Consider the following 13,302-nt stretch of genomic DNA (forward strand, 5'->3'; position numbering starts at 1 on the left):
GAAGGTGGCTCAGTGGTAGAGCGCTTGCCTTGCATGCTCGAGGCCCTGGGTTCGATTCTTCAGCACCACATAAGCAAAAAGAAAAAAGCCAGAAGTGGTGCTATGGCTCAAGTGGTAGAGCGCTAGCCTTGAACTGAAGAGCTGAGGGACAGCGCCCAAGCCCAGAGTTCAGGCCCCACGACCAGACCCAAAAAAAAAAAAAAAAAAGAACTGAAGTTCCAGAAATGAACCTCTAGACCTATAGCCACCTAATCTTCAATAAGGGAGTTAAAAAATAGAATGGAAGAAAGACAGCCTCTTCAGTAAATGATGCTGGCAAAATTGGTTAAACACTTTTAGAAAATTAAAGCCAGATCCTTACATATTACCCTGCACCAGAATCAGCTCCAAATGGATCAAAGACCTTCAAGTAAAAGCAGACACCTTGGAAACATACAGGAAGGAATAGGAGAAATTGTAGGGTTCTTTGGCACAGCCTGAGATTTTCTTAGTAAAGACCCAGAAGCACAACAAATCAAAGAAAGGTTGGACAAATAGGAATGTATGGAACTGCAGAGCTTCTGCATGACAAAGGACATAGTTAGCAAGATCAGCAGAAAGCCCACAGATTGGGAGAATATCTTCACTAGCCATTCAATAGACAAGGGCCTCATATCTAAAATATAGTTAGAACTCAAAAAATTAAATCCTCCAACAACAAATCCTCAAAGAAACAACTGCTTGATTAATAAGTGGGCTAAAGACTTAAAGAGAAACTTCTCTGAAGAGGAAATAAGAATGGCCAATGGACACATGAAGAAATGCACAGCTTCTCTTGTCCATTGGTTTTATTGTGAAAATACCATTCAGAGGGGTTATTCTTGTCCATTTTTTATACTTTCTTCTGTCATACTAAAAGAAACTTTACTAAAACTTTAAAAATCAACAAATAAACAATTGAATGGAAAGTTTTCAAAGAAGGAGTACAAATAGCAAATAAATACATCAAGAAATGTTCAATATCCCTGGCAATAAAGGGCATGAACATCAAAACAACATGGAGATTCTATCTCATTGCAGTGAGAAGGGCTTTCAAGAAAACAGTAAGAAAGCCAGGCACTGGTGGCTTACACCTGTAATCCTAGCTACTCAGGAGTCTGAGATCTGAAGATCTCGGATCAAAGCCAGTTCAGGCAAGAATGTCCGTGAGATTCTAATCTCCAATAAAGCACTAGAAAACCAAAAGTGGTGCTGTGACTCAAATAGTAGAGACTGGTCTTGAGCTGAAGAGCTAAGGGACAGCACCCAGGCCAAGTTCAAGACCCACCACCGACAAAAAATTTTTAAAAAAAGAAAAGAAAAGAAAAAAGAAAACAGTAAGAAAGTTGGCAAGGTTTTTAGGAAAGAGGAATTGTCAATATTTGTACAATGCAAATTAGTACAATTACTATGGAAATCAGTATGAAGGTTCCTCAGGAAACTAAACCTAGAATTGCAGTATCATGCTTATTTTTTATATTTATATTTTATATATATTTTATATTTATATCCCTTGAGTGTATATCTGACGGAACAAAAGTGAACAGTCAGTTGAGATATATGAACATCCATGTTTATAGAAAACATCATTTACAATATCCAAGCAATGAACCAATCAAGTTGTCCAAATGCCCAAATGCTGATGAATGGATAAAAAGAAATGTGATACATAGAATGGTGTATTTTTCAGCTATAAAGAAGAATTAAATTTTGTCTTTTGCAGGAACTAGAGAAGATACTGACCAAGATAAATCAAGCTTAAAAAGATAATTACCACATATTTTCTTTCATATGCACAATCTAGATGTTAAAATATCAATAATAATAAGAATAATAATAACAATAAGGCATGATTGAAAAGGGGGTCTTTCTGAAGGAGAACCTAATGGGAATGGAGATGGAATGGAGGTGATGGGAAATGAGTATGATTAAAGCATACCATATGTATATACCTACACAGATATATACATTACATATATGAGAACATATATAATAAACATCATTATTTTTAAAGAATTATTTCTGTGCTTTCCATGAGTGTTCCTTGTCTCTTTATCTAATATCTGCTTTAGTCCCTTTCCTTGCTTATATTGGACATTTTCTGATATCTTCAATGTTTCATTGCTAATTCTGCCCTATGTGTCCTTGCTTCTCACTATAATCCTAATCCTATCTGCACATGGCTGACTCCTTTTTTGTCCTCTAGCTTCATTTAGCTATTACCTCTTAGAAATAATACCAAAATGAAGGACCCTAACAACTCCTGTACAGTTTACTTCTATCACCTTTCTCCTAGTCACTTGTTTTATGCATGTATTATATGTGTACTGTATGTGTGTATTATATAAGTGTGTTTATAAGCTCATATATGTGCATTTTACAGTGCTGGGAATCAAATCCATGACCTTGTGCATGATAGGTAAGTGCTCTAACACTGATGTTATATATCCCTGGCCCTATAATGGATAGAAATCTTTCTACATCATTTTGTTTTGTATTTGGATTGAACCCCCAATCTCAAAATTGCTAGGCAAGCTCTATACCATTTGAGCCATACCACAGTATTTCTTGCTTTTGCTTGGTTTATCATACAAAGTCTTGGGCTTTTGCCCAATTGGTCTCTGACTCTGATAATCCTACTTCTCTCTCTTGAGTAGATGTGATTACAAGTATACATCACCATGCTCTGCTAGTGACAGTTTCTTCATCATACTTACGGCTTTATTGTCTTTATACATTTTAAGTATGAATTTATAATCTTTTTAGTTATATATGGAATGTGAGCTCAAAAATCTTGTTTATCTTGTTCTGTGTTGCATTTTTAGCACCTTGAATTTAGCAAACACAGATTTCAGTTGAACTTGTTAAGGAAAAGATTTTTTTCTTTTTTTAAAAATTATCTAAGTAGTTACACAAAGAAGGTTCAATTCAAATATCAGTTGATGAGTAAAATACATATTGATCATTATCCCTCCCAAATGATTTAACAAAACACCTACCTTTAAGCTTTAACTAAATCCTACATATTATTTTTATAGGTAAATCCACTGATTCCTATAATGTTATATTTGGATATAATCTCAGATATTACCTAACCCAAAGCATTTATTATGCAAATATGAGATGTTACCTAAACCTATTAAGTGATTTATCCAAACCTATTATGTTGCCTAAACCTATTAAATGATTTATCCAAAGAAAGTGAGCATCAAGATCACGACAATTACCCAGGTTGTCTGACACCTAATCCAGTTATTTCTTTCAACAGTAAATTCTGTTACTATAGTAGTGAAAAACTGAAGTAGCTGGCATTTCACAGCAAATCCTCTATTAGGGGAACCTGCCTCTCTGACTAGATATGTTTGTCATGCAGTAGACATCAGTTTACTCTTGTCTAAGTAAGTTCAAGGTTATTAAAATTAAGAATAAAAAAATGAGACTGAGATTCACTTTACTGATGCTGACAGTCATGAGCTTTAAAGATGGGAAACAATGAATACTTGTAAGAAATAAGGCTACAAGTACGGAAATTGAAGTCCAATTGCTCTAGGGGAAAATTAAGACCTTAGGGCACAAGGATTCCAGAAAGCATCTGATTCCTAGGCTCCAGATTTCCAGTTGCCTTCTGCATTGTTGGGTTACTAGGAATCTCCAAGATTCTTCCATTTTCTGTTCCGATAAATTTGAGCGTGTTTCAGTTACACATATTTAATATCTAAAAGGTGTTATAGAAGCAATCTAAATTCCCAAAGTATAGACAAATCAGTATTAAGTCTGTGTTAGGTTCAGGAATGCATTCTATTTATCTTAACATAGGAAGTTCAAATTATTTCCTCTATTGATTTTTAGATTGGGGAACTGAAGTTCAGATACAATCCATTCTAAATCAGAAGGTGAAGGGTTTGAATTCATATGAATAATTTTCAATTAGTTTTATTAACAAATTCAATGTGGTCTAAGTTTCAGTTCCTAAAATGTCCTATAGAATGTTTACATCACCGAGGAGCTTGTTAAAAATGAAGAATCTTGATTGGTCCTGACTTCAGACTTACTGAGACATTATCTGAATTTTCAAAACATCATCATCAGGTTATCTATGTACATGAGTTATGAGATGATCTGATCTAGTTGAAACACAGGCATGAGAGAATTAAACTGGATAACTTTGAACCATAGTATCACATTTCAGAAACATTCTTTCTTTCTTTTTGTTTTTTTGTTTTGTTTTTTGTTTGTTTGTTTGTTTTTGTTTTTTGGTTGTGGGGCCTGAACTCTGGGCCTGGGCGCTGTCTCTCAGCTCTTCAGCTCAAGGCTAGCACTCTACCACTTGAGCCACAGCACCACTTCCGGCTTTTTCTGCTTATGTGGTGCTGAGGAATCAAACCCAGGGCCTCATGCATGCAAGGCAAACACTCTACCACTGAGATACCTTCCCAGCCCAGAAACATTCATTCTTAAAATGTATAAAGTAATTCCTACCTCACTGGCATTTTTGTGAGTATTATATAAACTTGGATATGAAGGCAACTGCTACAGTGCCTGACATTAGGCTTTTAATAAAAGTTAATGCCCTTCCCTTTCAATATTAGGTAAATACATCATTATTCCCATTGGTAGACAATATTCACACAAAGTAGTATTTTACATGCGTTAGCATAGTGCATGATTTTGCTAATCTTTCTATATACCAGCAGTATTCTTTAGAAGATAAGAAGTTTCATGTACAAAAGCTAAAAGTATATATATATATATATATGTATATATATACATTATTAATGATAATAATGTATCAAATATTGTACCTATGCTGAAGAAAATACAAAATCTTAAGGACAGTCATGAAGTCTTGTATCATGGTAGACTATTAGGAAAAAGAATGCAATCAATTTAAATCCAAATGGAATTTCTCATGGGGAACTTGACAGTGATTTTCAAATTAATCCAGATAAACACTAAATAATAGGTGATGAAACAAAAAACAAAATTCAGTAAGGGGTAACAATTTTTAGTTTCAGCATCCTTTAATGAGTTCAAAGAGTGATAGGAAGGGAAGGAAAGAGGAACAGAAGGACAAGGAGAGAGACTAGAAAGAGAGACAGAGAAAGAAAGGACTTTTATTACTTATCTCTACATAACAATTACCCAAAATTTAGCAGATTTAGCAACTTAAGGAAACATTTATTATTTCACGTGGTCTCTATGAGTAGGACCTCAAGACTGGGTGTTTGTAACTCAAGTTTTCTCATGAGTTTGTAACCGGTTAACTGGTGGTGCAGTTGTAGGCTTGAGTATTAGGTGAGTTCTAAAGTCCTTCACATGGCAAAAGAAGGTCTCACATCCATGCATGTGTGTCCTTCGATAAGGCAGTTTGAATGGGATAAGGTTTCAAAAAGCAATCTTTTACTCATTAGAAGTAATTCTTGGTATAGGTTTACATTCTGACTCTTAGTAGTGAATGTTGAGAGCAAATACCAAGTTTTTTTCCTCTTAAACTCATTTGTGTTTAAACCCAGGAAAGTAAACATTTCTCAGAATTATTTAGCACAGGGCAAGAAAGGAATTGGTCCCAATATTGTCTAATATAGAAATAGAGAAATAGATGGATTCATCTCAGATCTTTGAGGGAAACTATAGGGTCTTTGACAAGATAAACCTAGGGACTGGTAACTCTGACCAAAGAATTAGGATGGACTTCACAGAAGAGATGTTATACTAGGAAAACCTAACAGATAAAGTATTTTTGTAAAAAAAATTGCAGTCAGTCATAAAGGGCTCATGTCTGTAATTCTAGCTACTTAGAAGACTGAGATGTGAGGATTGAGGCTCAAAACCAGAATGGGCAGAAAGGTCTGTGAGATTCTTATTTCCATGTAGCCAGCAAAAAGCCAGAAGAGGTGTGTCTCAAATGGTAGAGTGCCAGCCTTGAGCAACAACAGCCAAGGAAGAATGTAAGGCCAATCGATCACTTCTATCTATCTGTCTGTCTGTCTGTCTGTCTGCCTGCCTGCCTGCCTGCCTGCCTGCCTGTCTATATTAAGACAAAAACTGGGAAAATTATTATGAAAATAATAGGTGTACTCAGACCTCACACAAACTAAATATTCTACCAAAGAGCTATATCCCTAATCCCAAGGGAGAATTATTTTTTAATACTAAGTAACAAGTTATATTCTTGTGAGTGTTTAGATTATCAGTTAGGTTGCTCTTCAAAAGAAAAATAATAGACAAGCTTAGATAATTCTAAAAAAAAAACCTTATAAAATTAAATGAGACAACCTGTTATTTATTGCCTACTAAATATACTTGCTTTATATATTTCTGCATCTTGTGCACAGACATATAGTATTTGGTAATTGATGTCATGCTGTGCACAGAGAAAAATAGCTTGCAAAACTTAATATTCGGAAATACCACAAACTAGTAGAATCTAGTGTTGGAATCCTTCAGCTTATCTCTTAGTTTCAACTCTGTGATGTTCAGGCTGTTTCCTACAGCATGTAATATCTTAGGGTAAGCCAGTTTCCTTCTGGCCTTCCTCTCTTGCAGGTTGACGCTCTTAAGGTCAGGGAAAAGTCCCCTTCATCTCTCTCTGTCTGACTTTAATGCAGAGGAGAGGGCAAGGATGTGCGTGTGTGTGTGTGTGTGTGTGTGTGTGTGCGCGCGCGCGCGTGCTGTACTGCTATGGTAGCCCAAGGCACTGAGGTTTCTCTTTGCCATAGAGGGGCAGAAGTGCAGAGGTTTCCTTTCAAGGTTGTGTGGCAGCAGAATGCTGGAGATAATGGGAGTTTCAGTCAGCCTCCAATGGGCCAACCAGTGGGCGAGACGGGATGAGATGGAAGAGTCTTTGGACATTGTAACAGGAGGATGAAAGTGGCAAATGCTCTTCCTTAACTGGGATCCACTTGTCACGGAGTGCTGAGGTGCTTCTGGCTGAGACTGGAGAGGGTGCGTCCTCCCGACTCGCGCCTTTGCTTCTCACACCTACTCAGCTCAACACTCCCACATTTATCCCTGCACCTGCCGCACGCATCTCGGGTCCGCAGGGGGCCGCCGCCGCCGCCGCCGCCGCCGCCGCCGCCGCCGCCGCCGCCGCCGCCGCCGCCGCCGCCGCCGCCGCCGCCGCCGCCGCCGCCGCCGCCGCCGCCGCCGCCGCGGCGTCCGGCACATGCGCAGTGGCGACTCTCCCGGCGCCCTGTCCCCTCCTCCGCCGCCTCCCGGTTCCGCAGTCACTTCCTGCAGCTGTTTCCCTGTGAGTCGGAGCCCGCTGACTTGACAGCACCGCTGCGGAGCGGACTCGGCGGCCGCGGGCGGAGAAAGTTGCTGCTGAGAGACGGAGTTGATCCGGCGAAGCCGGGCCGCTGGGTCGGCGGCCGGCGCCCTGGCCGGAGGCGCCGCGAGACCGACGGCCTTGGCGCCGAGGCCGCGGCGCGCCCCGGGGGGCCCGGTGAGTTTAAGCTGCTGCGAGGCCTGGGGCGGACAGGACGAGTCGCGGGGCTCTGGGGCCGCCGACTGCTTTCCGATTCCGGCTTCCCACTGCCTCCGCGTGACGCTGCGGCGCCGCTCGCTCAGTACTTGACGCGCAGCCTTTGATCCTGGGCCGGGCTGTGGGAGCTCCGCCGCCCCCCGCAGGGCCGTGCACACCTACGTGGATGCGTGTATGTGCTTACCTATGGGGGCTCCACCTTTCGAGTTGGCATTCCTGCAAGATTAAGGTGTGTGCGTGCGTGTGTGTGCGTGTGTGTGTGCGCGTGCGTGTGCATGAGTGTGTGTGCACGTGCGCGCGCACCTCTCAGGAATGTAAGGTGTTTGTTGTGGGTGATGCTGAACTGTCTGTAGCTTTGATCCACAAGTGTAAATGGTTATTGGTCACCGGGGAGACTGGAAAACATTCGCCAATTTGTCAAGGCCTTTCCTTCCTCAGTTCTCTCAGTTCCTTCGAGCCTTCCCGATGTGACACATACATACTCTGCTGATTATCTTTCTGACTGATGCCTTCTGGTGACTTGAGTATAGTTCCTCTCCTTTCTTTTCCAGAATTCGCAATGAAAGTCTTCCCTAGTTTGCAGAGATGTCAAAACTTGTTTCTGCATTCTGTTCCTTTTCCTCTGTAGATTTCTCCAAATGAGAAAGCGATTGCTTCAATACAGTATGTGAAGAGTAGGCCTCAGTCTAATCGAGAAAACTATGCTATGATAATTTGGTTTCTTTAAACCGGGTACTTCGTAGAACCTTGATTTTCTTTAGTATCTTCTCATCCAGTTTCCAAACTAGGACATGAAAACCTATAAATACTTTTTTTTTTTATGCCACTGCAAGTGTAATGTTTTAGAACTGAACAATATTTATTTACATCAGCCTTTAAGTCAGTCTTAAGTCAATGCAACAGCTAAACGGATCTGAGTCACATATGTTTGGGTCTCTTTATATTCCATTAGTAATTTGTTCATCCAGTCATGGAGGCTTGATTTTGCATATTTTGGGTTTATGTATTTCTAAATTCTTATTTGCATTGTAGTAATACATGTTGTAATTTTCATGTGATGTCTTATCTGGAAGTTGGCCTTCTGTTGATTGTTACAGAATTAGAAGAAATAATATTGTTATGCTTAGGTACACTTTAAATGTTACAAAGATAAAATACATTAATGGGTAAGTCTATACTGTAATTGTTTTCTTTAGTTCCTCTGGGAAGAAGATCGTTTTGTTCTTATGCTTTACAAAAGATCCTTTATTTTGATGGAAACCTGCAGGCACAATTGAGGAGAACGCAGGCTGGAATTTCCTCAAGTGGCAGCATTCATAAAACACGTCCAGACGCATTTTGGTGATTGGTGGCATTTGATTTTGTTTATATCACTGATTTCCTTTTTCCATATATTTCAACACAGCCCTGTACCCTTTTTTCCTTATGAGCAACAGTATGTTTATGTTAGTTTAGATCTGAATGACTGTATAAGCATTTTGTGTGGCCTTTTAGCATCACTAATTATTATAGTTAAGTAGTTGATTTTTTAAAAGCTGGTCTTTTAAAGAATTTCCTTAAAAAAATTCTGCTTCCACATTTGCTTTCCAGATATCTTTAATTGAGAAATACTACTAGTATAGAAAACCTGACTTCTTAAATGTTCCACATCCGTATTTTTTGTGGAACAGTTCTAGAACTTGAATCAAGCTTCACTTTTGGCTTTTGGTTGACTCCACTTTTGGCTTTTTATTTGTTAAAGAGTCTTATGGATTTTTCTGCCCAGACTGGCTTCAAACTGTGATCCTCAGATCGCAGGCTCTTGAGTACTTAGGTTTACAAGTGTGAGCCACCAGTGACCAGCTTTGTATTGCTTTTTATATATCCTGAGAGATATGGGCAGAATACTTCTGCTTAGGGTGAAATAATATTTTTATTTTCCTAGACATTGTGATTAATGAAAAGTATTACCTAGATCTATGACTAATAATTTATGATTTTTTTGTCCTTAGTTACATTATTTCTCAATTGCAGTAATTACCTCTTTGACTCTAGATCCTGAATGTAGAATTCAAATTGTTACTTAATTGAAATTATTTGGTGCTGTTTACTTAACAAATGGTGTAGACTTTTACATTTCCAAAACTTATTTGATTCATTTTTATAAATCTACAATTTGCATAATGTGCATATATCCAGGGCAGATGGAAAATTTCAACAGCTACATTGTAGTTATATTGTATTGACCAAGAAAATATGTTTTAGTATTATTGGGACATTGGGGGAATTGTAGATTTTGAAATAAGCACTCTAATTTCAGTTAGAACCTTGGGAAGTCACAGGTATGTATGGTTCATTTTGAGACAGTCAGAATTTGAAGATGCCATTTGAGTAGGAGATAAGAACTATCATGAAGTTTAACAGGGAAGAACATACTGGATCTTCTTTGAAGGAATTAGAAGAGAGGGTTTTATTTATTGGAAGAAGGGGAAAGAAACAATGTGTATGTAGCCTGAGAAACTGGATTACCAACCTGGATACTTTGTAATTTACCTACTGAAGGACAGGAAGTATTTTTACAGAGGATTTATAAATATAGTCCAAGGCAATATGAACTGCGGGCCCTATGCTGGAGGGCCTGCAGAAAGCAGCCTGAGTGGGGACTGCGGTGGTATGGACTGGCAGCCCTGGCTATGAGTACAGCAGCACATCTAAATGTGTATGTTACCAATGGCATCTGTTTCAACTCTGTGTAAGAAACGATAGGCTCAACCTCTCCAGTATTGCTAGTTGGTCAGAAGGAACATTTTAATATTTTAATTTGGAGTTACTTTTAGAGTTCCTTTATATTTTTGTAGATCTGTGACACAGTGATAGTCTTTTGACTTTGATATTATTTGGATGGAAAAGAGATAGGTACTAAGATTCTCAGATGCTACTAGGCATAAATATCCTTGAGACTGTTTAAGTGTACCTGAGGGATGGGGTCTGGACGAGGTGACCTTTGATGTTTGCTTGACTTCTGACTTCGATTTAATTAGCCTTGGATACAATGCTATTAGCGTTCATAGTTCAGAGGGATAGCAGTTGGAGCTGTACCAATTAATATAAAGCCAAATTTATAAAGGCATTTTTCAGTGTTAGAGAACATTGTGTCCATGTGAATGAAGGCGCAGGAAAAGCCAGAACCGCCCAAGCCGCGGCTGCGGGCAACGCCCCAGAGGGCCGCGGGTTCCTGCCGCGAGCTGGGCTCACAGGGGTGAACCGGGTAATGGAGAGGAGGCCTTTGTGGCAGTGTGGACCAGGGACGTAGTCGGCCTGCTTCTGGAAGGTGGATGGGGATGAGTACGACGAGAGCAAGTTTGTGGACAGGGAAGATGGGGTGACGGTCAGGCCGGGCCCGAGACAATGAAGCGTGATGGTTGCTCTCCAGGCAGCTGTGAAGAACCCCTGATCAACACCAAGGCAGGCAGTGCTGTCTCGAGGGTGCGCATCTCCTTTAAAGCTAATGATGGTCAGTCTCCGGACAAGACTGGTGTGGGTCCTCGTGAGGTCTGTTTATAAAGGCCTTCGAGCCCACCCAACACTAGCAGTGCTGTGCTGTCGCGGTGGCCTGCAGGAGGAGTGGGCCTCGTTCGCGTCTGGACTGCCAGGAAAGCCGCGCAGTCCGCTGGAGCTGGGTCTTGGCCGTGAGAGTGGGCATGCTGGTACAAAGACCAAGGCAACCAGATGCCATCACTGCCCCGCAGCGGCATCTGCTGCCCTCAGCTTTGCCTTCTTGCTTTCTTTTTCACATCTGTAAAGAAGAAAATTACACATCAGTTTTCCTTCGATGAAAGTTGGGATAAAATAGAGGAAGCTGTTCGTCGGGAGTGTTTGTCCCCTCATAGTCATTTCAGTGATGTGTATACCAATCTGTATGATTTACATATAAGTTTAATTGTGCAATTTTAACCCCTAGTGACTTGATTTCCTATTACATTATTTTTAACTAATACTAAGAGATCTGATCAGACTTTGAGGCCAGTTTCCTAACTCATCGCTAATCAAGAAATGATTTTTATAAATAAAAAAGTCTCGCAGCTTTTACCATTGGAAAACTGGACCATGCTTCCTATTTAAGCAAAATCTATTTCTGGACGAAGTGGTGAATGAACACCACTACCAATCTCCATCTTGACTTCTGCTGGTCTTCAGATTCTGCTGAGCTTAAGTATGCTGATGCCTTTTAGCATCCAGTTATCATGACTTCTCAACTTGTGGTCACCCAGGGTCCAGAGCAAGGAGTCTTGCTCTACACAAATGTATCTATAAAAGATCAGAGCATGTTTAGCACAAACATCAAACTTTTGTGTTCTGATAGTATGGTTCTGTTTGGAAACTACTCCAAACCAGAAGGGACATATTTAAAACTCTGGGCAGCCTCTCTGAGTAAAATACTATTTTATGTAAAAATATAGTAGCTGCCTTAAACATTGTGAGGTATACACAAGTATTTACTCTGCCACTTAATATGCCCCATAAATCCCTCAGTTTTCTTCAGGGTAATTGGGATCTCAGAAGATTTGGTTCAGATTCAAACAAATATACATTATGTGTTTCAGCTCAGTGTTTTTCTTAAGAAAATGACATTCGGCAAAAAATTGTTTACTTTATTGGAAAACCAAATCGGTTCTCAAGAAATGACGGGTGCTTACGAAAAATTATTATTATTAAACTCCAAAACCACCTGAATGCATATGATCAAGAGGGAAATCAGCCTGTGTTTAGTATTTACATTGGATACCAGTTTTAAAATCACTGATTTATGTGTGAACTGGTGCAGAAATTCTATAAACTCTGCTGTTTTTGATACTTGCTTTTTGTTTTGTTTTGTAAAAATGATAAACTTCAGAAAATAAAATGTCAGTGTTGAGTAAAAAAAAAAAAAGAAGAAGAAAGAAAGAAACAGGAGAAGTTGTTATATATGGCAAAGGAAAGAAGTCCCCAAAATGGATTTGGGGTAGAAGGAAGATTCGGTTGTTGTTATTTTACATGTCATGTTGCTGAGGTCTCATTGTGCATTTTTTTTCTGTTTAGATTTGAAGACATTCTCTCATTTCCCATTGGATTATGCTCAAGGCTTTCCTATCCAATGATCCTTCTGCAACACCCTGGGCTTCCTCCACCTAAGCAGCCCTCATCCTCTCCTCCTATGTCAGTGGCCACCAGGTCCACGGGAACCTTACAGCTTCTACCACAGAAGCCTTTTGAGCAGGAAGCTTCCTTGCCTCTGGCAGGGGAAGAAGAGCTACCTAAAGGAGGAGAGACAGATTCTGCCCTGGAGGAGCTGTGTAAGCCCCTGTACTGCAAACTCTGTAATGTCACCTTGAACTCAGCACAGCAAGCTCAAGCACATTATAAGGTAAGGGAAAAGAAGAAAATTAAGTATTGAGTGGGGTGAAAATTTCAGGCTCTGCCTATTTTACAATTGTCCCATATAACCAGATGTGACCAAATATGCCTGGAAAATGTGATGGCATAGAAAATAAATATTAGTTCGTTTCACTAAAAGCATAATGTTCCTATTTTACACATAATCATCATTTTTTTTACAATGAGTCTCTACCTCCTACTGTAAGATGTCTGTTGTTTGATAACTTACTTTATGAGCAAATATAAATTCTACTGTGGCAATCTCCTGGGGAATGCCTGGACATAGCCTTCTCTTTCCCCTACAGTATCATTTTACACCTTCATGTGTTTATTGACAGTGATGGATGTTTTGGGTAATGGATAGGAAAATCTCACTTTAGTGGATTATAAGATTTAAACTAGATAAG

General features: G+C 39.6%; 1 protein-coding gene across 2 annotated transcripts in view; it reads left to right on the top strand.

Moving 5' to 3' along the window:
* Window positions 1-7,394: 7,394 nt before the first annotated feature.
* The window catches only part of Zmat3 (zinc finger matrin-type 3), a 39,608-nt gene continuing 33,700 nt past the window's right edge, over window positions 7,395-13,302 (top strand). The window contains exons 1-2 of one of the 2 annotated variants that reach the window (XM_042678832.1): window positions 7,395-7,462; window positions 12,560-12,884. In XM_042678832.1, the coding sequence (XP_042534766.1) occupies window positions 12,615-12,884 (270 nt within the window). In that variant the 5' untranslated portion in view covers window positions 7,395-7,462; window positions 12,560-12,614. Of the gene's footprint in view, window positions 7,463-7,648; window positions 7,731-12,559; window positions 12,885-13,302 lie in introns of those variants that run through there. The other variant, XM_042678833.1, reaches the window with a different exon arrangement.

Source organism: Dipodomys spectabilis, unplaced genomic scaffold (genome assembly GCF_019054845.1).
Source record: "Dipodomys spectabilis isolate Male_0828 unplaced genomic scaffold, ASM1905484v1 ptg000050l, whole genome shotgun sequence".
Classification (NCBI taxonomy): domain Eukaryota; kingdom Metazoa; phylum Chordata; class Mammalia; order Rodentia; family Heteromyidae; genus Dipodomys; species Dipodomys spectabilis.